Genomic DNA, 24536 nt, shown 5'->3' with positions numbered 1-24536 from the left:
ATATTCTCTTACAAAATTATCATAGATGTGGTTAATTCAGGACATTTATTATTGATACTATATAACTACTAATCTATAGTCCATATTTTACTGTGAAATTCTTATTCCATATTCTTAATATTTCCCAAAATGGTCCAACTACTATTTCTCCTTTATCAAAATTCAGCCTTATCAGATTTTATCATTTTTTGGGTAAATTTCCAACCAATACTTTAACCAATACTTTAACCTCCTTCTCGTGAGCTGCTTGTAGAGTTCCCCACCACTCTCCACCTCCCAACAGTATCAATCTCTATTCTTTTGGAGTTCAAAGCTCTTATTTGCCTGGGCTGCTGTGGCTCAGCAGATTGAGTGCTGACCTACAAACCGAAGGGTCGTGGTTCAAGTCCCAGTCACAGCACATGCCTGGGTTGTGGGCCAGGTGCCCAATGGGAGGCACAGGAGAGGCAGCCACACACTGATGTTTCTCTCCCTCTCCTCCCTCCACTCCCCTCTGTAAAAAAAATGTATTTAATATGTCCTTCCCCATCTTTGTTATCATCACCAGATACTTTTCTAAATTTTACAATGTATTCATCACCTTGCTGACCATTTTCTGTCTCAGTAGAGTCCAGGTCATTGTCCAAGTCACCCCTACCTCCTACTCCCTTCACCTTGGACAGAGTCACTGGGAATTCCTGGGGCCAGAGACTGTGCTGGGGAATTCTCATAAACTAAAAGGGCCACTGGATCATGAAACTCTGAAAGAGTTCTCAGCCCCCAAAACCCTAGAAAAGCAGAAAGAATGACAAATCCAGGAGGAGCCACAGGATAGGACAGAAGGCAGGCTCCTGAGCCAACCATTCTAAACACCAAGTTGAATATAAACAGTAGATCAGACATGAATGGGGCAATGCAACAGCTTAAATCTTAGCATCTGGAGCTGTCTTCATGGCGGGGTGCTGTCAAGGGCACCTCGACGATTGGGTCTCTTCCACGTTCCTTTTTTACCTCACCTAGCCCCTAGGCCTTGCTTTTATTCATCTCTTATTGACTTTCTATCATCATTTCTCCCATGCGCTATTCTAATCCTTTCTCCTCAAATCCCCAAACTCTTCCACCAAATCCTCATGCTTAAGATATGACCCTAATGTTACCTTTGTACTACCTAGCATAGCCAAATAACTTTACTTAAGAAAAAATAAAATAGTCTTTGTTCTCTTTTCAGAGAAAGAAGAATTTTCCTCCTTGCTAAGATCATTCCACCTGTCTACTGAATTGCTCACTCAAAGGCAAACAATGATTTCCTGTTTTTATTTAGCAACTAGCATTTAGTGGTGTGTAAATGCCCTCCATCCTTCACAGGGAATAGGCACTTCACTATTTCCATTTTTACAACTGATTATCTTTCTATATCTTTGACTATTTTTACATCTCCCTAAACTAATCCTTGATGGCTTCATAAACTAATGTGACTTTAAGTCTCACCTTCTTGCACATGATCAGTAATGAGTGTCTGTAGTTCCAAACTCTCATCCATGTTTCTGTCTTAAATTTTCAACAATCTGCTGGAAATCCCACTAAGATTCCTGGAGAACTTCGAAATCTGTAAATGTCAAGTAAAAATCATTCCTATCCATGAGTAGCTCTTCCTGACTTGACTGACATTTCTGTTGATGTTATTTTCCTGGTTATTCCGCTCTCTTTGTGGTCAACCTTGACTCCTTCCTCTACCACAAGTCTGGCACTGTGCCAGTCACCACATCTTTTTTGCCTTTACCTAGGCTTCTTTAGCATTCATCTCTCCATTAATGAACTTCCACCCTCATTTAGAAACATATTTATCATGTGCTTTACTGTAACAACTTTCTTACAGTCTTTCACCTCACTCATCTACCACTAAGATTCACCGCTCGCATCAGTGCCAGATTCACTTCCTGATACAATGTCCTTGATGTATCACATTACTGCCTTACTAACCAATCAAATAAAAAGCCTTTGGTGATTTATTTCCTGCTACCTGAAGAGTCAAGTTCAAACAAATCTACCTATTTCTAACTTTGTGCTTTTACTTCTCTGATGCCCCTCTCTCCTGGGTATTTCCTGGGTATTTCCCTCTTTGCAGTCCTTCCAGTTCTTTCGATATGCAATTTACACACTTATCTCACATACCCATTTCTGCCATTACTTCCTTCCTGTTCCCTTCAGATGTATCTGATCGCTCCACTTTTGAATCCTTTTAAAATTTGCGTTGTGAGTCTTACATTCTGCATTGAATTACAGTTATTCTTATGTGTCACTTAGTTATTTGTGTTTTGTTTAGTTAGTTGTGTGTTTTGCACATGTGTACATAATTTATATATTTTACATATGGAAATATATTTAGCAAGAAAGAAATTCCCCCGGGAAGGAGATGATCTTAAGTAGTTTGGAAAGTCTTTGGTAAGCGCTTTCGCTTCCAAAACATTGTTGGCTTGTGCTACCTTCAGGTATAACCCTTGGGTATTGTATGCTTCCTCAGACAGTCAGCTTCCTCATCTGGGGTCAAGGGCATCCCAAGGCATTCAAAGCAAGTCCCTCTCCCACTTGGCAGGAGATGGGGCTAAGTTACACCAGTCACACCAGGAGTAAATCAAGGTTCTTTTAGCCTCTTCTCTTCTTTCCACAAAACAAAAACAAGCCCCAGAACCATCCCCCTCAGCACTCAGAGCCTCACTACTGTATCTGCCTGAGTACACACAGACTGATCTCACTTGTCTATGTTTCCTTCAGTCCCTTCAAGGAGGTGAAGACTTGCAGATGTCCCTCCTTTCCCCACATGTTCTAATCCCTATATGGCTCTACTGGATCCACTCTCTCCCTATCTGCACCCCTTTACAACCCTCCCCTTGTGCTCTCCAAAATTCATAGTCCATCTCCAGAAGAAGTCCCTGTATCAGTTTTCTGCGAATTTTCCCATTCCTTCTGTTCTTATGAAACCTGGCTTCCCCCTGAGGATGGGGCTTCCCTTGCTGACCTCATGAATAATGGCTGATGTTTTTCCCACAACTGCGCTGGGCCTGCAGGCAGATAGCTGCCCTCCTTAATCCTCATTGCCACTTCCAGGGTATTCCCCGTCCCGATGTTCACACTCGGCACTCAGATTGTGTCACCCAGAACCATGAATTATTACAGGCATTTTCTGACCCCAGGGTGATGTCTTCTCATTTCGTGAGAATTCTGACTCCTTGCCTATCATCACATTCTCCAACAGTACTCCTATTTCAGTCCTTGGAAATTCCAGTATATACACAGGTCATCTGTGCAATACCTAAATGCCTCACTTCCTTGTTCTCCATTATTTTGTCTTCCACTCTGATTTAACTACTTGCTTTCATGGCCATAGCTTTGGACCTTGCAGTTATCAGTAACTGCAAGCTCTCTACGATCTCAATTTCCTGTATCACCTTCTCTGACCACCACCTCCTGTCTTTCAATCTCACTCACTCCCGTGGGATGTTAACACCAACAATCTGCCATCCTCCCATCTCCAGTCCTCCCATCCTCCCACCTGTTTCACATCTCTTACATCCCTTGATATATTGTTTTCTTTTTTTTAAGATTTTATTCATTTTTAGAGAGACAGGGAAGAAAGGAGAAAGAGGAGAGAAACACCGATGTGTGAAGATACATCAACCAGTTGCCTTTCCCATGTCCTCCAACGGCAGACCTGGCCTGCGACCCAGGCATGTGCCCTGCCTGGGAATCAAACCGGTGACCTTTTAATTCACAGTCTGATGCTCAGTCCACTGAACCACACCAGACAGGGCAATATTCTCTGTTTTCTTGACTCCTCCAAGTATCCACAAGGCTAATGCTATCACTGCCTTCAAAGCTTTGCTCAGGGGAAAAGGGGAAGGGTTTGCAGGAACAAGTATAAAGGACACATGGACAAAAACAAGGGGTCATAGAAATGGGGGGGAGGTGGGGAGGGCTGGGGGTGGGCTGGGATGGGAGTAAAAGGCAGAAAACGGTACTTGAACACCAATTAAAAACAACTTTGTTCAAACATCCCCTTTCTTAATTTGATCAATCCCATCTAATACATTTAAAACAGCAACTTCCACCTGCCCCAATCCTTCTCTACTGTTTTCCATAGTTATCACTCTCTAAGCTACTATGTAATTACTTATAATCATGTTTACTTTTTGTTTTTTGTTCTTTTAAAGATTTTATTTATTTATTTTTAGAGAGAGGCCAAGGAAGAGAGAGTGGGAGGAAAACATCAATGTGGAGAGAAACATCCGTCAGTTGCCCTTCTCACTCCCCCAGCTGGTGACCTGGGCCTTCGCAGCCCAGGCATGCACCCAGATCGGGTATTGAACCAGTGATCTCTGTGTTTGTGAGACGATGCCCAACCCACTAAGCCACACCAGTCAGGGCAAGTCTACTTTTAATTTTATCTCTCCTGCCTCTAAATGTAAGATTCGTGAGGACAAGGCTTTTTGTCTTTTGTTTCCTAAGGCCTTTTACATACCTTAGACAGTGCTCTTCACAGTTATTGATGAAAAATCTCTGTTAAATGACTAGCAATTATTGGATTTTAGTTTAAGTTGTAGAATATATTGGATTATAATATATGTTTAAATGCCAGAATCTTCCTTTAAAGTGTTATGTCGTGGAGGGAGTTGCTGTCCTGTTCATACTTCCCTCCAGGTTAGGGACTTGGCTCACATACCACATTCTAATGGGAGGAGGCAGACCATAGACAAAATAAATAGAATGTAGACAACTTCCAGTTTGCTATATATTCTATTTATTTTGTCTGTGGGCTGCCTTCTCCCAGTAGAATGTAAACTCCATGAGGGAAGATAGTTCTGTTGGTTTTGTCTACTGCCCCATTCCCAGGGCTACAGCAATATCTGGCACTTTGTAGAGACTCAGAGCATATTTGTTGAATGAGAAGGTGATCACATGTCCCCTCTGCATTGAGCACCATGTCCTATGTGCTGTCTGTCTCTGACCTGATGCGTTCGCTTCTGTGTCATTCAGGTAACTTTCCTTGTCTCACTCAACTCTGGGACTTAGCTCAGGAGGCCTCCTCGTGAGAGGGAAACTTTATTCTGTTGCCGCACGTGCCCTCTCTGACCACGATTCTCTGCTCCCCAGCATTCACCACGACACTCTTTGACATCCCCACTAAACTTATGTGGTACATGAACACTTAACACTTCTGTTCTTCCCCTCTTTAGACACTCATTTAACAGTCTCTGCTAATAGCTGAAAACAATGCAATTATTCATGTGTACCGTTGGGGTACAGAATACAAAACCTGGATTTTGCTTTATGGTGATACATTTTACGTCACTCTCTAGGAATACATTCTACCTAAGAAGGTTAACCGTATGTGCAGTAAAATCTAAGTAATTGGAACCTTCAGTTAGTCAAGCTCCACACGGTAATTCTCTGCAAAAGCACAGGAACTATTAAAACTAAGTATTACTATTTAGAGGAGATGTCAAGGTTCTGCCTTGGGGTCAGGACACATCTGACCTACATCCTGTCTGAATCACGAGTCTGAAGACCACACACATGAGCCTCACATCACTCTCGTGTGCCATGTACTCACACAGGTCCCCACACGCAGCGATCCCATCTGCACAGTGTCTTCTCTTCTGTTCCCACCGCTGCTAGTACAAGCCAAATGTACTGAGTAGGTGCTCAAGACCTTTTGATTTACTGACTGAATGATAACTGTGAGGTGTTCCTCAAATCTCAAGGGTTGAAGAATGTACTTACCATGACAAGAAATTTTATAAACACATCTTTATAAAAGATTTGCAAGAGAAAGAGCCAAAATATGAATGATCATGAATTTAATTAGCTGAAATACCACCATTCTTGTGCACTCTAAGTAACCAGCGTTTTACTGTAACCCCTTTTCACATTCTCATGGGTGCTCTGTTAGATTATTGTAAGATTTCTTGATGACAAAGAGGAGGATGGACAGTGATTAGGTCAGAAAAGGAAAGGACATTATTATCTGAGAATAAAAAGCAGAAAATTCCACTTCTTAAGGAATTGGGAATTGTAACGATTTGGATGGCATTCATCCATCCATCAGTTGTTGGTAGTTATTTAATACCTGCTATAACCATGGTATTATGCAGGGTATCGAAAATAGGGTTACCTGTCTTGTGAAGCTTATTGAATAGCATCAAACACAGACATATGACAGAACCTTAACAAATGTGGTACCAAAAGGACCAAGCAGGGCACTATGACAGCAGATGACAGGAGGATGTCACCTCAAGGAGAGACAGGGAGGGTCAATGAAAGCTTGAGGAATTTGCCAGGTCCTTTTATTACATGATTACTTCTCTATTCTGTCTGGCTCACAAATGTATGCTGTCTGTTAGAAATCACACAGTATTGTTAGGTTGCTATTGAGAGTCAGCCCTTTGAGCTGGATCAGTAAAATCTGGCAAAACAGCAGCAATCCACTCAGAGAAATGACATCATCCCCCAGCATCCAACACCCCAGGTCTAATCTTTGATGCCTGAACCCCTCTGTTTCCGAGTCAGCTTCTCCTTGTACCTCCGATCTCTTTTGCCTTTCAGCGCCTAATCACCCTTTTTTAAAAATACACAATTAGATATAATTATATTTTAATGGGAAAGGAGCTCTTCTCTCGCTGTGACTGAGGCTTACAGAGCGCCTCCCTGCCCTGCCAGACCTACGTTACAAAGCCATTGGGTGTGCAGACATGGGTGAGGTTATTGACCCCTTCTGGCCTGGACAGCTCTGCTCTATTTCCAAACAAATGACAACCAGACCTCAAACTCTGTTCTGGGCTTCTGTGCTCTCACCTGTGGCTTTGCCTCCTGACCAACCCCAAAGCACCCAGGTTTATATCACACCTTACCTTTTCACACCAACAATTTAGAATGGAAATGAATGAGAGGACTTTTTGCAAATATGCCACGGGTATACAAGTTATCAGTAATATCTTTTCAGATTCTGAGATTCCCTGCCAGTTTCCCAGTGTTCATGTGGTATCTCCAATGCTCTTTTGGAGGGAGGGGGTCACTGTATATCTGTGCAACATCCAGCCTTGTTTAACCAATTCATTTGGACCATCCTGGGCTGTTTACTGTATAGAACCCTCAAAGCCTTGGAAAAGTGAGTTTGTGCTGTCATGGGTGAAGTTCTTAGGAACCCAAATTCCTTCATATATTGGAGTGCCACTGTACTGGAGGGAGGCGGGCTTCTAAAGTTTGAGTAAAACCAAATTTATGGGGATTTTCTGGGTGTTTACTTCCCTTCTTGTCAATAAGGATCCCTAACAAATATGCTAAACTGGATTTACCAGTGACTAGGTTCTTGCTACTATGGTAGCTCTACAGAACTTGAAGGCCCAGTTCTGGTGGAATACTCTGGAGCTTCAATTCTTTAATACAGAGCTGCAAGCACCTGATATGGTCAAAAGGTCAAGAAAACCCTGGTTCCATGCATGGGATTTCTTATTTAAAAAATAAGCCCAAAGGAATTGTTAAGTACCCAGTGTGGGAGAAAAGAACCCCATGCTACCTGGGCAGTATTTTATTTTTTATTTAAGATTTTATTTATTTATTTTTAGACAGAGGGGAGGGAGAGAGGGAGAGAAACATCAGTGTGTGGCTGCCTCTCATGCGCCCCCTACTGGGGACCTGGCCCACAGCCCAGGCATGTGCCCTGACTGGGAACTGAACCAGCAACCCTTTGGTTTGCAAGCCGGTGCTCAATCCACTGAGCCACACCAGCTGGGGCCTGGGCAGTATTTTAGAAGTTTATCCTGGTAACTAGTGTGTAACATCCAGCGATGATAGTTCTAACCAACCAAACATTTCTGCTCTGCCAAGTAATTCAGTGAGAAGTAGCACTGTTACTACTAAGGTGACTAAGTTTCTGTTTTAAACTTCAAAATCAAGTACATCCTGGGATGCTTTGTCCAAAAAGCCTTGATATCTGAATTTTCATAATGCCCATAAATCAGTTTCTACTCCAACAAGTTTATCATCCGATCATCTAGTCTGCAACGCTGTTCTCAAAGAGTAGTGACTTCTGGCATCATGCTGTGCTGACCTCCAAGTAGCCAGTGGTCAGCCCTGGGCATATATATCAACACTGACTGACAGGGTGCCCTGGACTTTATCCTCCAACTGTTCTTGGCTGCCCGCAGTAGGGCACAGGTACATGCTCAGCAACTCCCTCCCTTTCTCCCACCTCATCTCAGGTCCATGAGATGTCACCAAGCATCATGTGGCCTGGGATTCTTTAGGAGGCATTAAGCATGCTACATCCTCTGAATTAAAGACTAGTGCTGATAACCTTTAGTCCTCCTATTTCCATTACCAACCATAGAGGTCAGACACTGTGATTATATACATTAGCCCTCACCTTAGTGCTCTGGTTCTCCATGGTTGTGTTGAAACACGCATCCAAAGGGGCCTTTTGAACCAAAATTCAGGATGCCTGAAACTGAGTCCCTTCTTGAGTGTTTTTTTCAATGTTGCTGTCTTCCAGATAAATTCTCTTGGAACCTGAGCCCAGTGTATCATTTCCAGAGAGTTTTCTTTTATAAATTACAGTCTATGTGTGTTCAGTTCACCATAAAAATCCAAACCAAATGCACAAAAAGGCAACAGAGCAATACCTTGGGAGGTGTGCCTTGTACTAAGAAAGAAACCGGCTAGGTCATTTTTCTGCAAATAATACAATTCTGCTACAATGAGTTCTTTGTTTCCAACCAGAACAGCCAGTTCCACAGCAATTCCTGTATACCCTTGAACTTTCCTGTCTGCCTTGTTCTACTGCAGTTAATGAATACCTAGGCATAGCCAACCTGGCCTCCTTACCCAGCTCAAGCAGGCAATTAGGAAAGACATTCTCTAGTTCGGCACCCTTTAAGGTACCTGCTATAAATGTAATTTTTTAGAATTTTGAATTTTTCTTTTAATAACTTCTTTTTTCATTTGATCTCATAATGTTCTAAAGTGCCATTGAAGCTTAGTGGTAATACCCCATTCCATTAGGATGAAACTTTTCACCAAGTTCCTTTTCCTACCCAGCATCTATTAACAGTTTCTAGGGAATTGTACTAAATATATGGCTTCACCAAAATCAGAACGAAAATCCTTGTGCCTGGGAGAATGTGGTGAATTCCAAGGACGGGACCCTGGTACTTCGTGTACATGTGGAATAACAGTTCCTCAACTCTGGCTGCATTTTCCATTCAGCATGTTAAATTTTCCCCTGCATATCAATTTTTTTTATTCTAAAAGAAACTTGGGTCCCAAATCATGCAAAACATTAAAACATTCCTGGCAAAAGGCCACTGCACATCTTAACATGCTTAATAAAGACCTATTTGGTGCATTTCTTCAGAGCTGACAGATGTCTCGTCTCCATCCTCCTGTCTTCATTACTAGCCTTTCTCTCCACCTCAAACTTGGTCTCTTCCAGGGGTTTTGGCTTGAACAAGCCTTTGGCTGCTACTTTGGTTCCATACTCTGAACTACCTGGAGACTATGACTCTTTGGAGGCCATTCTCTAGACCAGTCAAAGTACCAATCAGTACCAGTACTGATCTGGAATGGCAACAGATCCAATTTATTGCCCATCTTTGACAAATGTAACCCTATTTGTTCATCAAAACAAAAGAAAACAAAACAACAAAACTACCTGGGAAAAAGAGATCACATGCCCAAAACGACTAGAGTCCTTGAAGACTGGCTCATTGCCAAGGTCAGCAACAGAAGGCCACTCTTTAAGACCTTCCATGCTATCCTAAAATATGAACTTTTAATACTTAGAATAATAGCATGGAAAATAAAAGCATATTTTAAAAAATCATTTTAAGATTATATATCCAATAAGACAATGTTGAAATTTTAATTTAATGCTCTTATTCTTATTTCTTAAACTAAATTTTAGTTGGGAAATTTTTTAAGTAACTCAAGAATGATAAATTTAATGTATGTTTAGTATTAGTAGTTTCCTAGCAAATATTGATCCCATTAGTTTTGTTAATCTGTATGACTATTTTAATTAAATGATTAAATCCCAATGGAAACAATTTTGACTTTCACTGCATTTTCTTTGATATGCAAATTATGGCAATTTACTGTGAAAACAGGAAAGCAGGTCACCTTAAAATGGAATTTAAATAGAAAAGTAGTCCTTTCAGTCCTTAAAGTTGGTAAGGCAGTGTTTTTCTCCACATTCATTTATTTATAGATACTCAGTATATGCCGGCTGAATAGTTCAACCAAATCTGGCTAATTCATGTCAGTAAAATGTTCTTTTCTGTGACACATTTTACGTTAATAAGATAAAAAATAAAAATAAATCTAAAATGTGCATATAGTAGACTCTCTGACACCATTTGCAAGAAAATACAATTCAGTGTGTAATCTGTATACATCTTAGAATTTAACAAACAACTTCTAGTTACTAACATATCGAAGTACCTTGACATGAGGTAGTTCTCTATGCAGTGACCTCTGGTGCTTTCATTGTGTCAACCTGCTCCCCATAATATTTAAATTATTTGGCAAGTCTGCCCCTAACTTTCCCAGGAACAAAACAAGGGTACAAATGGGGGTGGGCATAACAAGACTAAATATTTACAACTTGGGCTAAGAAACCATCAAGTAAAATAAGTTCTCTTTCCCTAACTTGATAAATACACATTTATAAAGCCCCAGAAGGCTAGGTCTGAATTTAGAATTTCACACGCTTTTAGATTTCTGCTTGAAAACTTGGCAGTGTTTAAGGGATTGCTCTCCAGTCCTTCATCTGCCCTGCTTCTCTCCCACTTCTAGCTTTATTCTGTATTGAAAGTGGCCTATGACTCACCTGTGTGAACACTCCAGCCTGCATGGATATGTCCCCTCCAGCTCTGTATACCTCCCCTTTCCTAGGGTTTGGCAGATGGATGGCACAGTCATCCTACAGGATGGCCCTGAAAGCGGTTTGGGGCTGTTTGGGCGGAGAATTCTGGAGAGGATCTAGAAGAAGTCTGAAAACTCTGGATAGGCAAGGCTCACAGATTCTTTGCCCTTGGGGAGGACCAGAGCAGGGGAGGGACGTCCCCACTCTGAAGGACAGTCTGCAACAGTGACTGACAGTTCAGAGCCCACACACAGAGGTCTGAATCCTGGTTCCATTCCTTATTAGCTAAGACATGATGAAGAAGTTATTCAAAGTCTCTTTGCTTCACTTACTTACCTATAAAATGGGGACAATCAGTCTATCCCTCAGAGTTTGTGGGTATTAAAGGATTTACTTTCATTTTATAAGTCCAGAAGGGTGTCTGGCATATAGCAAATATGTCACAAATATGAACTATGGTTATTCTTTTAACTCCAGAACCTGGAACAGTGCCCACCATGAGGCTGTAGGTGCTTTAAGAAACTCTGAATGAATAATAATGAAATAGTTGAGAATAGTTTGTCTATTACCTTTCTTGGTGTTTCGTTAGAAGTAACTACAAATTCCGGTTTGCACAGCCTAAATAGAAATCATTTTAAAATACATATTGAGGTAAAAGATCAGGATTACTTTTTATACTTAATTATCGAAGAACTTTTGAAAGCAAACAACTTTATAAAAAGTAGATTAAACATTAGAAAGCCTCTATTTTGATCTTTGCTAATGATTGGCCTAGAAGGCCAAGAGCCTGCTTTTTAGGGTAGACTAAAGGCAGAAAGAAATGTCTTATAGTGTTAAACCTTTTATAGTAGAACCCCCTTTTAAAGGAAACTATATTTCTTAAAGTGTGAATTCTAGTGGGAATTAGAGAAACAGAGAGATCAAGGATGCTGCAAAAGTTTATACGAACTACTGGAAGACCGCCTCATCGCTTACTTACATGAAGGAGTGTATAAAAGAAGCAAGCTTGAAAGAGAAAACTGGACGTTTGTTTTTTAATACATCAGGGTAATTTTGCCTTTAGACATAAGTGGAAACGGTGAACAAGTAGTTTGCTATACCCTCTGGAGATCAAACTGGAGTTGTCACCATAGAAAGGGTACTTAAGACCTAAGACTAGATCAGTCCACCTAAGAACTTAGTATGTGGCTGGAAGAAGAAGTCTGAGGACCAAGTCCTGAGCCACACATACATTTGGAGGTTGAGACATGAAGAACTGACATCAGAGATGGAGAAGGAGCTTAAACTAAGAGAATGTGTGTCCAGGAACGAATGAAAGAAGCGTTTTGAAGGGGGGAGTGGTCAACGGTGTCACGTTGCTGACAGATAATAGGTAAAGCAGAATGAAGACTATGAATTGGCATGGGATTCGGCAATAGGGAGGTCATTGTGATTTTAACAGAGTAATATACTTGCAGAGGTGACAAAGAAAGCCCAACTGCAACGGATTCCAAAAAGCAGGTAAGGAGAATTGGAGACAGCAAGTTTGGACAACTCAAGAGTTTTGTCTACAAAGGAGAGTGAAAAATAGAAGAGGGATATTATAGCATGTATGGATATGCATATGCTGTAAGTGGTCCAGTAGAGAAAAGCTGATGATTCAAGAGACAGAGCTAGCAATCCTTCCAACAAACTCACACAAGGTAAACTTGCTGGATTCCACTGGCACAAAGCAACAATTGTCTGGGGAAATAGATTTATCCATGTTACTTTTTCCTGCTTCATATACATGCATACCAAAAAGTTGTCACATATGCATATGCTTTTAATGGAGCCATAATAGAACCATTGAAAAGTAAATGGTTGAAATGGTCTTTGCTTGCTTCCCTCACTTCTGCATTCTTCCTATGAAAGATAATGAACATTCTTGTGGCCCTAAATTTCAGCTAAAAAAATGTTATGTTCTGGGATTAATGAGTGTGTTACTCCTCCTGTTTTATTTTGATTTACTGAAATATTTAGGATGAAAGTATATGACAGATTTGCTTCAAAGTAATTTAGCTGGGGAAAAGGGATGAACTCTTTTTTCCCATGAAGCTGCAGTGATGGGTATATAGCAATTCCCTGTACCATTTTCTCTGCTTCTGTGTGTGTTCCAAAATTTCTATAATATCAAGTTAAAATTTAAAAGAAACATGGTGTCCATAACATGCTTAATTCAAAGATATCCATTTCAGATAATTTGGTAATAGGTGAATATTTGAGGCACAGGAATTTTTCTGGCATTTTCAAATCTTATCAGTTACTTTGCTTTTATATACAGCACAAACTTGTTTTTAATTAGAAAGTGTCTCAGTTGCTTGGAGATAGACTTAATTTGAATGTTTAGTGTGCAAATAATCGGAAGATTGAATTTTCCAAATAAAGGTGTGTTTCTCTTAAATATCCTCTCACTTTAGGTGAGCATAGACAAACCCAAGAACACTTACATGGTGAAATACATTCTGAGATAAAGTTGAGATAAAGTAATAGGACAGTTAAAAAGCAATTGTAATCCACTTGGTTGTTATTTAACATAATAAATAATTGAATATGCACAGAAGGTGAAATTACATTGCAGTAATAGTTACCATGTTTTAAAAGTTTCTGAAATGTGTCATTTACATTGCTGTATATTGCTGCTATTTCTAAAATTTAATTAAATAAGATTATTAACCTTTCAAAACTAGCAAATATAGAAACAGCAGTGTTGTTATATTAAGTCTTCAAATATTAGCCAATAGGTATTCTTTAGTGTTTTTCAGTTACTCATTAACCATTTTTTAGTGTTATTGTTATCCTAACTGTTGGTAATTTCCACTAGGAAGATTTGAATAACAAACTCCAATAAATTTTCTAGATCAGAAGAATATCCAGGTTTTACTAGTAATATCACTCTTGCTCACAATATATTCATTAAAAAAAAGTCCATTATGCACTTGGGACCTATAAATTCCACTTCAAAAACCAAACCCAAAGTTACGCTGCTGTGCAGTTTCTGGTTTCTTTTGTATGGCTTTAATGCCCTCAACATTTCCCTGGTGTAAACTACTGAGCAAGGGAACAAGATTTCCTTTGTAACTGATACCTAAATTTCTATTCTGCTTTAAGCGTCTAATTTGCACTGTGAAGACATATAATTTGAGACTTGTAGCTATATCACGAAAGTACAACAGTTTATGCTGATCTCTAATTTTCTGCGTTGTGCTGGCTGTAATTTAAATTTTTTGCATGTTTTTAACTGCACTGCAAACCAGTATACATGAGAAACCTTTGTATATTGACAGGGACTGGGAAAAGGATGCCTTGTTCTGATTTCGGATGAGCATTCCCTTTTCACAACTGCAGGTGCAAGGGAGCCCATTCATAATATTTGCTTCCAATCTGTTACAGTTACTGGCTGGAAATACAGTGCTATCACATGAGAACTTGACTAATCTTTATAAGCACAATGAATATCCAAAAATTATCACTATCATTAGCAAATTCTAGAGGGAAGTAAGACTCTTTCCATGACTATGTTTTGAGGACATAATACATGCTGTTTGGGTCATTTTACTACTATGTGTGTATGTGTTTACTAAATCTAGAAAAATACTTTGTCACTTATTAGCACAGGATGGAATTAATGCTCAGTGGAAAATCTGCTGTAACAAATGCATGTTCCACTTAAGAGATAATTGATAATGAATGTTACTCTTTCCTTTGTTTTAAGTTTCACTTATTTTTAAATCAACACATAGGCCAAAAAAATAACCACAAGATAAAAATTTACTCTAATTGCTCTCATTTCACATAAATGGGTAGATTTCATTTTGAAACAAATATTAGATAACTGTATATCCAAAATATAAGTGAAGCTGGCTGGATGTTTCCATTATAAACCCTTATGTATAAGGTAATGACTTGACCATTTTAATTAGCTTCAGGCAGAAACCTGCCACACCAGTTCAAAGCATTGGAGAAAATTTTAGTCTACAAAAACAATTATCACTCTCCCTCACCCGGAGAGGTAAGAGAAAGATTCTAATGAACTTAAGGGCTGGATGTCCAAACACAGATAAAGTCAATTAAAACATAAACTGGCAACAATCATTGCGTTGGCAAAAATACCTAAGTATTTGGCATATGTATAAAACAATAAGAACGCATCCCAAATTGATGGTTATTACATGCTATATGTTTTTATTGTTTGCTAGTAACCCAGCAGTATTACCTTACATTTGCAAATAATTGAAAAGTGCCAAAACACGTTTGCAACTTTAATTCATTCAGGCTAATAAACTTGTATGCCGCCATCCTTCTTTCATGGCCCCAGAGGCGGGGGACACCCATTTATCCTCAGCCTTGAATCACATGCAAGCTAGTGGTTAGCTCCACATGCTAGAAAGGTGGGGGTCATCTTTAAGGATACCTTCAAGGAGGATGCCTTCAAAGACGGGGCAGAACCCCTAAACTTGCTTCTGTAAATACGATTGCCCACCCTTCCGAACGTCCATTCTATTACTGCTTCCCCAGCACCCACCAGGCACACGCAGGATCATCACTTGTAATCATCGCTGTCACTCCTGGGAGGAAATGCTTGACACCTGGCCTCCCTCAGATCACATGTAATGGGGGACGCTGCCGCACACCGCCCCCTTCTGAAATCCGAGGGGTAGGTGGAGGGAGGCTGACACCGGGCCACTTACCTGGCCAGGATGCTCTTCGTGACAGCCCAAGACCTTTGAGTTACAAAAGAAAACAAAAGAAAAAAGAAAAAGAAAAACTTACCACTTTGGCCCAGTCCAAGAACAACGGAAAACACCCAGGCCGCCCGGAGAAATGGGGCAGGACCTGGCCGGCAGTTTTGCAGGCAGACAAATGCGGCAGTAAAAAAAGCCAGGGCCGAGCAGCACATAATGCAGAGCAGCCCGCAACGCGCCCGCCTGGGTGCTATCCGGATGCGCGCTCGCGCCTCCCAGGCGCACCTCCGCGCGGGCGGACCAAGTGTCGCTAGGACGTTTTAAGCAGGCCCGGCAGGCGGACCCCGCGGCTCGGAACAAGCGGTGCAGGTACGCCGGCCCGGGCACCGCTAGGCATTTCAGGGCCCCAACGGCCCTCCCAGCTCCGCGCGGCGTGTCTCGAAATCTCAGCGAAAAGCACCTCCTCCGACGGCCAATGGCCCGGGGCGGCGACGCGAGCGGGGCTCCGCAGCCCGCTCTGGGACAAAGAAAAGAGCTTTTGTTTCTCTCCAGCCGACGGGAATTCTGCTGCATAAATCAGCTTAGCGAAGAGCCAAACACAATCAAACCCAAACAAAGCCTGAAGCTGGGGGGAAAAACCAGCCTAATGTACATTCACTGGGTGATGCTGCATTTGTGGGAGGGGACGCCGGTGAGGCCGGAGGGGAAAAAAAGTCGATGGCGCATCAATCAGCGCCAGTTTCTTCCACAGGTGGGCAGGGAAGCCAACTCCACTTAGTTGCGGCTTTGCAGCCCCGTTAGCTGAACAGCGGGCAGAGTCGAAGCAGTAGCGTCCTGGCTGGCGAGGAAGAAAGCTCTGAGTGCCAGCAGCCAGGGGGAGGCAACTCCGGGAGCGCCTTAGAAGCCCGTGCCGGTGCTGGCGGATACAGAGCGAGGCATCGCAGCTTGGCCAGGAGTAGAGCGCACCGCCGCTAGCGAGGGAGGTTCCGCGGGGGTGCAAAGAAGCCCGGCCTCGCGGGGCGGGAGCTTCGTGCCCTGGTTCTTTTGGTCCCAGAGTGCAGTTCAGGCGTTCGGCAGTCCAGAGCTCGGGCTGCTAGTGCGCTCTGGGGCGCACCCCGGGAGTAAGAGAGGTAGGCGAGTTGGTGGAGGGGCGGGGAGGTGTGGTCCGCCCGGGCCCCCGGGTGAGGGGTTGGGGCGGGGGGACTCCCTAAGTGCGGATAGTTAGGCGCACTCAGGGCCATGAGTTGCTAGGAAACAGCCCCACGCTACGGAGCGCCTCGCCTCGGCAGCAGCAGCAACAGCAAAAGCTCGGAGTAGCGTGGGCGGGACATTGATGAAGCATGAAGTCACTGCGGCCCACACTCGTTCTTTGTTTTGCTCACTCCAGCTCCTTTTCTCCCCCTTGGCTCCTATGGTTGCCATTCCCGTAGTTCACAAGATCTCCTGATGTGTACCGGCGCAACAGGAATGGCACTCCTTCTTCCCTTTTCCTCTCCTCCCCGAATTCCTGAACCCCAGCGCTCGCCCAGAGTGTGTAGAGACTCGCTCAGCACGAGTGGTAGCTGCGCGCAAACCCCAGCCTCTCGCCGGGCTCCACACAGTTCTTTGTTTGGAAATACTCACTGCTCGGTAGAAGTGGAGTCTCGGAGCCTCTTCCCACCTCCGACACCCTCTGTCCCTCGGGTGCGCACTGCCCACTTTGCTTGCAGAGTTAGGAGCTCACCCTTTGCCCCACCCCACGACTCCCCAGCACTTGGAGAGTTGGGCCAGTCCACACGGGCTGTCCTCGGAGCTGCAGGCCGAAATTTCTCTCGGTTCCTCCGCTCGGAGGGAGCAACGACCTTGGGCTGGACAGCCCTGTTCTTTGCAGGGTTATCGGAGTGGGTCTTTTGACCTTAATCGTCACCTTCCCAATAAACGGAACAAAGAAGTTACGAAGGGCGGCGAAACGGAAGAGAGAAGCTAGGAAAGGAGGTGAGAGAGCATTTCTGCCTGCTTGCAAATCAGACACTTAGGTGCAAGCAGGGAGCGGGTGTTTTGCTGGGCAACTGTCAGGCAAGCCGCGCGCCTCCTTGGGTCTGGTCACCACCAGACTAAACCGAGGGAGAAAACCCAGCCCCCCGGATTGAAAACTAGGCGCTGTTTTCAATCTGAAACACAGAGTGATGCTTCTCTTTTTCCCCCAGGGGCAGGAGCGGTTCGCCCTGGTATAATCCGACCTCTCGTTTTCCACTAGCAGCCTCCTCCTAACAGGCATCAGACCAGCCCAGCCAGGTCAAGGTGAAATATGCGGGAGTTTCCCTCCTTACTTGCTTGATAGTTTCCATCTCCATATTTGGAGTAAAAAAAACAAGTAGGAGGCTTTCTCTCTCTCTCTCTCTCTTTTTTTCTTTCTGTTTTCTAATTGTTAATGAGTGGAAAGTACCTGATTAATAAACCACAACATTGAAAACTCCCCCTTTTCAGGTGTGGACTGCACGTTGAAGCCCACAGAATTAGTACCTAAGCAAACCAGGAACCCACTTGGAAAATTACAAGTTCCTTGGATCTACAAAGCAGGTTTTTTGTTTGGGGTTTTTTTTTTTTTCCTTTAAACCAACTGAATGATCCAAACCTGAAAAACCAGTACTTACAAACACAATTCCACTACAGGCAATGTCCTGTAAATATGTAGAGTGAAATCCTGCTCGGCTTCATTATTTATTTTCTTTCTTTTGTTCCAAGTTTGAACTAGAGTTTTGCTTTACATGGTCTTTAAGGAAAGGCCTGAAAAGTGGCTGGATGGGAATGGGAACTTGAAATTTGAACACAAAATGAGCATATTCAGACTCTAATTAGTACTCTCCAGTGGTGTAGCATATGTACCAGTATTTCGCAGAGATTATTTCACAGCCCAAAGGAATACAGCCACCCTTGAGGCAGTGCAGTGCTGTAATAAAAAAAAAAAGTCAATACATAATACCTGTAAGGCTGTGTGTAAATGCACTCTATACTGTAAAGAAAGATGTCCACATTCTGTTTTGTGAAGCCAAGGCAAATATATTTCAGGATGCCACTTTTATGGAGTTGTTGAAGAATAAACACAGTGCCATTCATCACCAATTCCCAGTTACAAAGAGGTTATAATTTTGGTTATCAAAATAAAATAAAACAGAATATCCCAGCCACGAGACTATGATCCTTGTAAGTTATTTACAAACAAGTTATCTGTAGATTTTGGCCTATAAAGATAAAAGTGAATTCTCTTGAACCCTGCAAATCATTCATAGGGTTTTCTTACAGTAAATATAATCAGTAGCCTAGGAACAAAAAGTTTATTTCCAATAAGTGTCACTGGTCACCACATGACACTCATTCCTTTTCCCGTAAGAAAATGTACAGCTTATTGTGAAGAAATGTGACATGATCTTCCTCATTTACCTGAAGAATTTTTAAATTTATTTTTTACTTGAAGAATTCTAACAGAGAAAAAAATGTTCCAGATTAATTCCTGTCTTTATCATGTTCTGCTGTTTTACTTTGAAATTTCTGACTACTAATTTTTCATCATTTGTGGTAATAAGAGCAAGTGAAATTCACAGATAGTGTGAAAATAACATTTCAGCTATTCATTCTAGCCTTACTATCATCAGATTCTTTTAGTTGGTAAAAAGTCATAACATTAGACAAATTGCATTTTTTTCTGGTTCTTTACCCTTGTTTTCTCACTCGGTTGGTGGTGAGAAACAAGTGATAGATGGAGTGCAGGAATGTTCCTTTTAGTGTGTATTCAGCCTTTTAACAGGCTTTTGTCAAATCACTGCCCTCATAGGTACAGCTAAAACCATATTTACATTTTGCATAACAGATGACTCTCAAATTATGATAGGGTTATGTCCTGATAAAACCATTGTAAGTTGAAAATACCATGTCAAAAATGCATTTCATACACCTCACCTACTGAACATCCTAGTTTAGCCTGGCCTATTTTAAGCATGCTCAGAACACTTCCAGTAGCTGACAGTTGGGCAAAATCACCTAACACAATGAATGCACTGTAGAGGAGCGGTCATTTGCCCTTGCCATCGCATGGCTGATCCCAGGCTATGGCTAGCTGCTGCTGCCCAGCATCATGAGAGTGTACATACCGCATATCCCTAGCCAAGGGAAGATCAACATTACAAATTCCAAGTATGGTTTCTACTGGATTCACACTACTTTCACACCATTGTAAAGTTAAAAAATTGTAAGTCACACCATCGTAAGTTGGGACCACCTGTATCAGAAATATCAGAAATTGGTATTAGAGGTAGTATCACATAAATTAATAGGCCTTAAGCAGATGTCCACAAGTTGTCTATAAGCTTGCTTCATCAACAGCTCTTAAGATATGATCAGCCAGCCCAGTAATACAACCAGCCCAGCTGGTGGGTTGTATTACTTTGACTATGGCTTCAAGCTTCTTCCAATAATAAAGCTCATAAGCAAGCCACTGAAAGTTACTTTTCACTGAAATATTATGTAAGTTAGTGTTCCTCATACTGTGGACTGACCCTGTCTCCAATATAATCACCTGCAGAGTGATTCCTTAGGTGTATTCCAGGAGATTCTGAATTCATGGAGCTGGTGCGGTGCGAAGGAATATGCATTATTACGAGTTCTCAGATGGTTTGTTATGCGCTGAGGTTTAATAACCCCCACCATAACGGATTAACACAGATTCCTGAAAGAGCTCACGTGTGATTATTGACAAACTCCAGCATCAGATGCAACGTCAAAGAAAAAGGAAATGCTTGAGTCAATGTTTCTTCCCAGGTTATCCTGTGGATGATTAACTCTATGAGATGTTACTGCTCTAAGCCACAAGACTTCCATAATTAAGTATGGGAAATACTGGGTTAAAGTTAAGCTAAATTCTTTAGTGGTGGATTTTCCAGAAACTTGAGTAGGCCAAACACACTAGACTCTCCAAAGAAGAACCTTTTATTCAGGGAACATTTCACAGGCTAATTTTCCAGAAAGCACACTGATGAGACTTAATCCTACTTTACAAAGGTGGAAACTGAGAACCAGGTTGGTGAGGAGACTGACCTCATTTGAAGAGAATTATTGAGCAGACAAGAATCAAAGCTCTGATTCTTCTGTACCACCTCATATCAATGATGGCTTTTGGTTTCAAGTAACATTCCAACTATGGCTGCCATGTAAGAAAGGAAGAGAGAAAGAGAAAGAGAGAGAGAAATCATTGGAAGGAAATTGGGAACTTACAGAATCAGCAGGGGCTGAGAAACCAGGATTGAATGGGGCAGAAATCAAGGGAGGAGGTGTAAGCAGTGTTAGTAGTCTGGAAAGAAGAATGCTTTCTAATCATCCCTTCATTTCTGGACAACTCGTTCAAGATTCAGAATCTTGGTTGGGAATGTCTAATTTTCAGAACTTTTGTCACATATCAGTTCTTCTGGCTTTCTGAAGGCGGAGGGTAGGGAGGAGGGTCTCTTGCCTTTGGCTTTCTCAATGCAAAATCTAATACTGTTTCCCAACAAGATGAAGGGAGCTCTGAAAAGTGACAAATGTTCATTACTCAATATCCCGATTTCCACGTACTACAGCTTTTCATTACAGTTGACTTTTGGGCAATGATGAAGCTTTAATTAGCTACCCTGCCCACTAACCAATACTTTGGTTGGCAGTATTAGTTATCATCACAGATACTTTTGAACGCAACGTTTTACTTGTGTATAGTTTCATCCTAGCTTTGCGTTAACCCTCCGTAGTATACAGCAAACTAATGCTCATTTAGCCTTTAACTCATCATCAGAATTTTAGAGATGTGGTGTTAGAATTAACTTTTTAAGTTTGTGAAATTCTTTACTGACCAAGTCTGCAGCAGATGTTTTGCTGACCTTCCTGTGTCCTTCCAGGCGCCCTGCTCCGTTCCATCCAGCCAGGTGTACTGGGGAATGAAACTTCTCAACCACGGGCTGACCTGATGGGAAGTGATGGATAAAGACCCCAGCTCTCTTGCTCCTTGAATGGAATCCCTTTGTGTTCTTCACTAGTGCTTCTCAAACTATTGTTAGACCAGTTTTTTTTTATTTCAGTCCATCATGGATTGGTACTTTAAAACTGAGTTATTAAAAAAAGAGTGTCATAAAAGTACCGAATTGTTATAAAAGTTTCTAAATACTTACTTTAACTTTCTATGCATTCTTTATACTGAACCAGTCCCAAACAGTTCAAGGACAGGTGCTATATTACACACCACAGTGTGAGTAATATTGAGCACTTTTTCCTCTGGTTCCCTAAAGGGGAACAGTGATCCCCTTTATCACCACAGTGATAACAGTATTCAAACACATCCTTCACTGGCCGCCTTTCCCTCCCCCATTTCCCGACTGCTTCCTGGTATTTCCTGGTCCCAGTGCCCTCTTCTGGAGGAACCTAAACTAAAACAAGTAATTAATGAGCCCAGAAAGTACTCTCTTGGTGTCTTCCATGTGTGAATTCCAATTTTATTCTTGTCTAGATGTAAGGCAACCCACAGAATAAAAAAGTACTAAGGCTTTGGAGTCTCAAAAATGCTAAGTCTGGATCTACTACTTCGTAGCTGGAGAACCACGGGCAAGTTATTTCACTTTCCTGCACCTCATTTTATTTATTTATGTAATGCTGAAATTAAAATAACCACCGAAATTGCAAATTAAACACCAAGATGGCACCGCACTTCTATTAGAATGGCCAAAATCTAAAACATTGACAATACCAGATGCTGGTGGGGATGCAAAATTTTGTAGCCACTTGGGAAGTCTTCGATGGTTTCTTATAAAACTGAACATTCTTTATATATAGTCCAGCAATTGTTATCCTTGGTGTTTACCCAAAGGAGTTGAAAACTTATATGCACAAAAAACCTGCACATTGTCAAAACTTGGAAGCAAGCAAAATGCCCTTCCATAGGTGAATGGATACATAAACTTTGGGAAACTGAAATGCATATTGCTAAGAAAAATAACCCTATGTGAAAAGGCTACACATTCTATGATTCCAATTACATGACATTCTGGAAAACTCAAAAGTATATAGACATTCAAAAATAATGGTTGCTAGGGTAAAAAGAGAGGGAAGGGTAAGTCAGTGGGGCACAGGGGATTTTTAGGGCAGTGGAACTGCTCTGTAAAACTACAGTGGTAGATAAACCTGTCGCTGTACATTTGTCAAACCCACAGAATGTATAACATCAGAGTGAACTCTAATGCATATATGGCCTTTGAGTGAGAATGACGTGTCAGTATCGGCTCATTCATTGTTACAAGTGGACTGTTTGTATGGGATGTTGACAGTGGGGAACCCTTTGTGGGGGGGAGTAGGAGGCATATGGGAATTCTCTGTACTTTCCAAGCAATTTTGCTGTGAACCTAAAACTACCCTAAAAAATAGAGTCTATAAAACACATACACATGCAACTACCAAAGAAGATTATTGTGAGAATCAAAGTAGGGGTCATGAATGAAACATTTTAGAATTCACCATATACTATCCCAAGGGTTTTTGCAATGCTAATTTAGATTATTTAAATTTCACAATATAAACACCATTGAAAATGCATAAATACTTATTTCAAGATTTCCATATTGTCATAAAAATAACATCAAATATCTTTGCTTTGCTTTACACATAACTTTCCTTTTCTGGTAACTATACAATTCTTTACCCACATTAATAGATATAGTGAGCATGTCTTTATATAGAAGCCTGTAAGCTAGAATTCTTTTTGACAGTCTAGTTTTATATTTCTGTAATCTAACAAAATTGTTCCAGTCTTTTCAGCCTGAAGTCATCCTTGTACACTTTGATATGAAACTACATGAAAGCTTCACTAATTTGTACATGACAGGGACACCATACTTCACACTGCCTTTTATTTACAATTTAACATGTTTAAACTTACATGTAGTCTGGAGAGTAAGTATATAATGCATTTTAAATATTATTTTATTGTTTTATTAAATGTTATTGCTTTATTACTCTAAATGTACAGCAGTGTTAAGGAGCCATGGCTGGTTCTCCCAAGTAAAGGAATCAGCAGGCATTATAAAGACAACATTTCACTATTGACACAGTTCATCTGTTGAGCCACTGTGGTATGTGGACTGATTTGCACATCATTATACAGCTAAAGGTCTTTGTGAACTTCAATAACTCACAGTGAGCCCACGACTAACATTCCCCCTTTCAGCATTTTCTCATGATCACATTGCCTCTGGAGAATGAAGTCACTACAAAATTTAAATTATTCTAATCAAATTCACATGGTATTTTTATACTTGGAATGCTTCCATTCTCAGCCCCCTTCTCTGATTTCAAAATTACTTCATGTTTCACCTTGAAGAATGTGATCTTTTAACATAGTGAGGAAATTCTTTGTAAATTAGGCATAGGATATTCAATTTAAACATTCATTTAATAAATATGTAAATATTTATTGAACATTTAGTATGTATAAAGTGATAAGTCCTATGGAAAAATACAAGCATCAGTAAAAATCATTTTTTAGATATTATCTCACTTGGAAATAATATGTAATAATAAGAAAAATGACCGAGTTGGTAAGTAGAATAGCTCAGAAATATATCTTGATATGAAAAGTAATTTAATACAACACAAAATATGTTTTGGAATCAATGGAACAGGAGTAAATAATTTAATAAATAGTGTTGGGACAATTTTTAGCTATTTGGAAAAGACATTAATTTAGAAATGTACTTTATACCAAAATATATTCATGATGGATTGAAAAGCTTAGTGTAAAACTGCAAAATTATACATATAATTTTTCCCAGTATTAGTAATACAAGTTTTATCTAAATGTAAAAATTATTTATCTGATTTCAAAGAACAAATCAACAAATCTGATGATTTCTTTAAAACTTAGGTGTTATAAATATTTTAGAAGCAAATAA

General features: G+C 40.9%; 1 protein-coding gene and 1 long non-coding RNA gene across 8 annotated transcripts in view; one reads left to right on the top strand and one right to left on the bottom strand.

Annotated features, from left to right (window-relative positions):
- The window catches only part of ITGB8 (integrin subunit beta 8), an 83990-nt gene extending 63750 nt beyond the window's left edge, over positions 1-20240 (bottom strand). For 2 of the 7 annotated variants that reach the window (XM_037163891.2, XM_037163895.2), the window contains exon 1: positions 15686-15775. Coding sequence is in view for 2 of the 7 variants with exons in the window: in XM_037163889.2 (XP_037019784.2) it covers positions 15686-15812 (127 nt within the window). In the remaining 5 variants the exon portion in view is untranslated. Of the gene's footprint in view, positions 1-15603; positions 15622-15685; positions 16303-17220; positions 17292-20149 lie in introns of those variants that run through there. The other 5 variants (XM_037163890.2, XM_037163894.2, XM_037163893.2 and 2 more) reach the window with 5 other exon arrangements.
- Positions 16671-22109, top strand: LOC119062842 (uncharacterized). Its single transcript, XR_005085061.2, has 3 exons — positions 16671-16727; positions 17028-17571; positions 21498-22109. It is a non-coding gene; the product is annotated as an uncharacterized LOC119062842 (long non-coding RNA).
- Positions 22110-24536: the final 2427 nt, after the last annotated feature.

This window comes from Artibeus jamaicensis, unplaced genomic scaffold (genome assembly GCF_021234435.1).
Source record: "Artibeus jamaicensis isolate MK-2021 breed Jamaican fruit bat unplaced genomic scaffold, CSHL_Jam_final contig_923, whole genome shotgun sequence".
NCBI lineage: Eukaryota > Metazoa > Chordata > Mammalia > Chiroptera > Phyllostomidae > Artibeus > Artibeus jamaicensis.
Note: the sequence above shows the minus strand (reverse complement) of the source record. Positions and strands in the feature narration are given on the sequence as shown.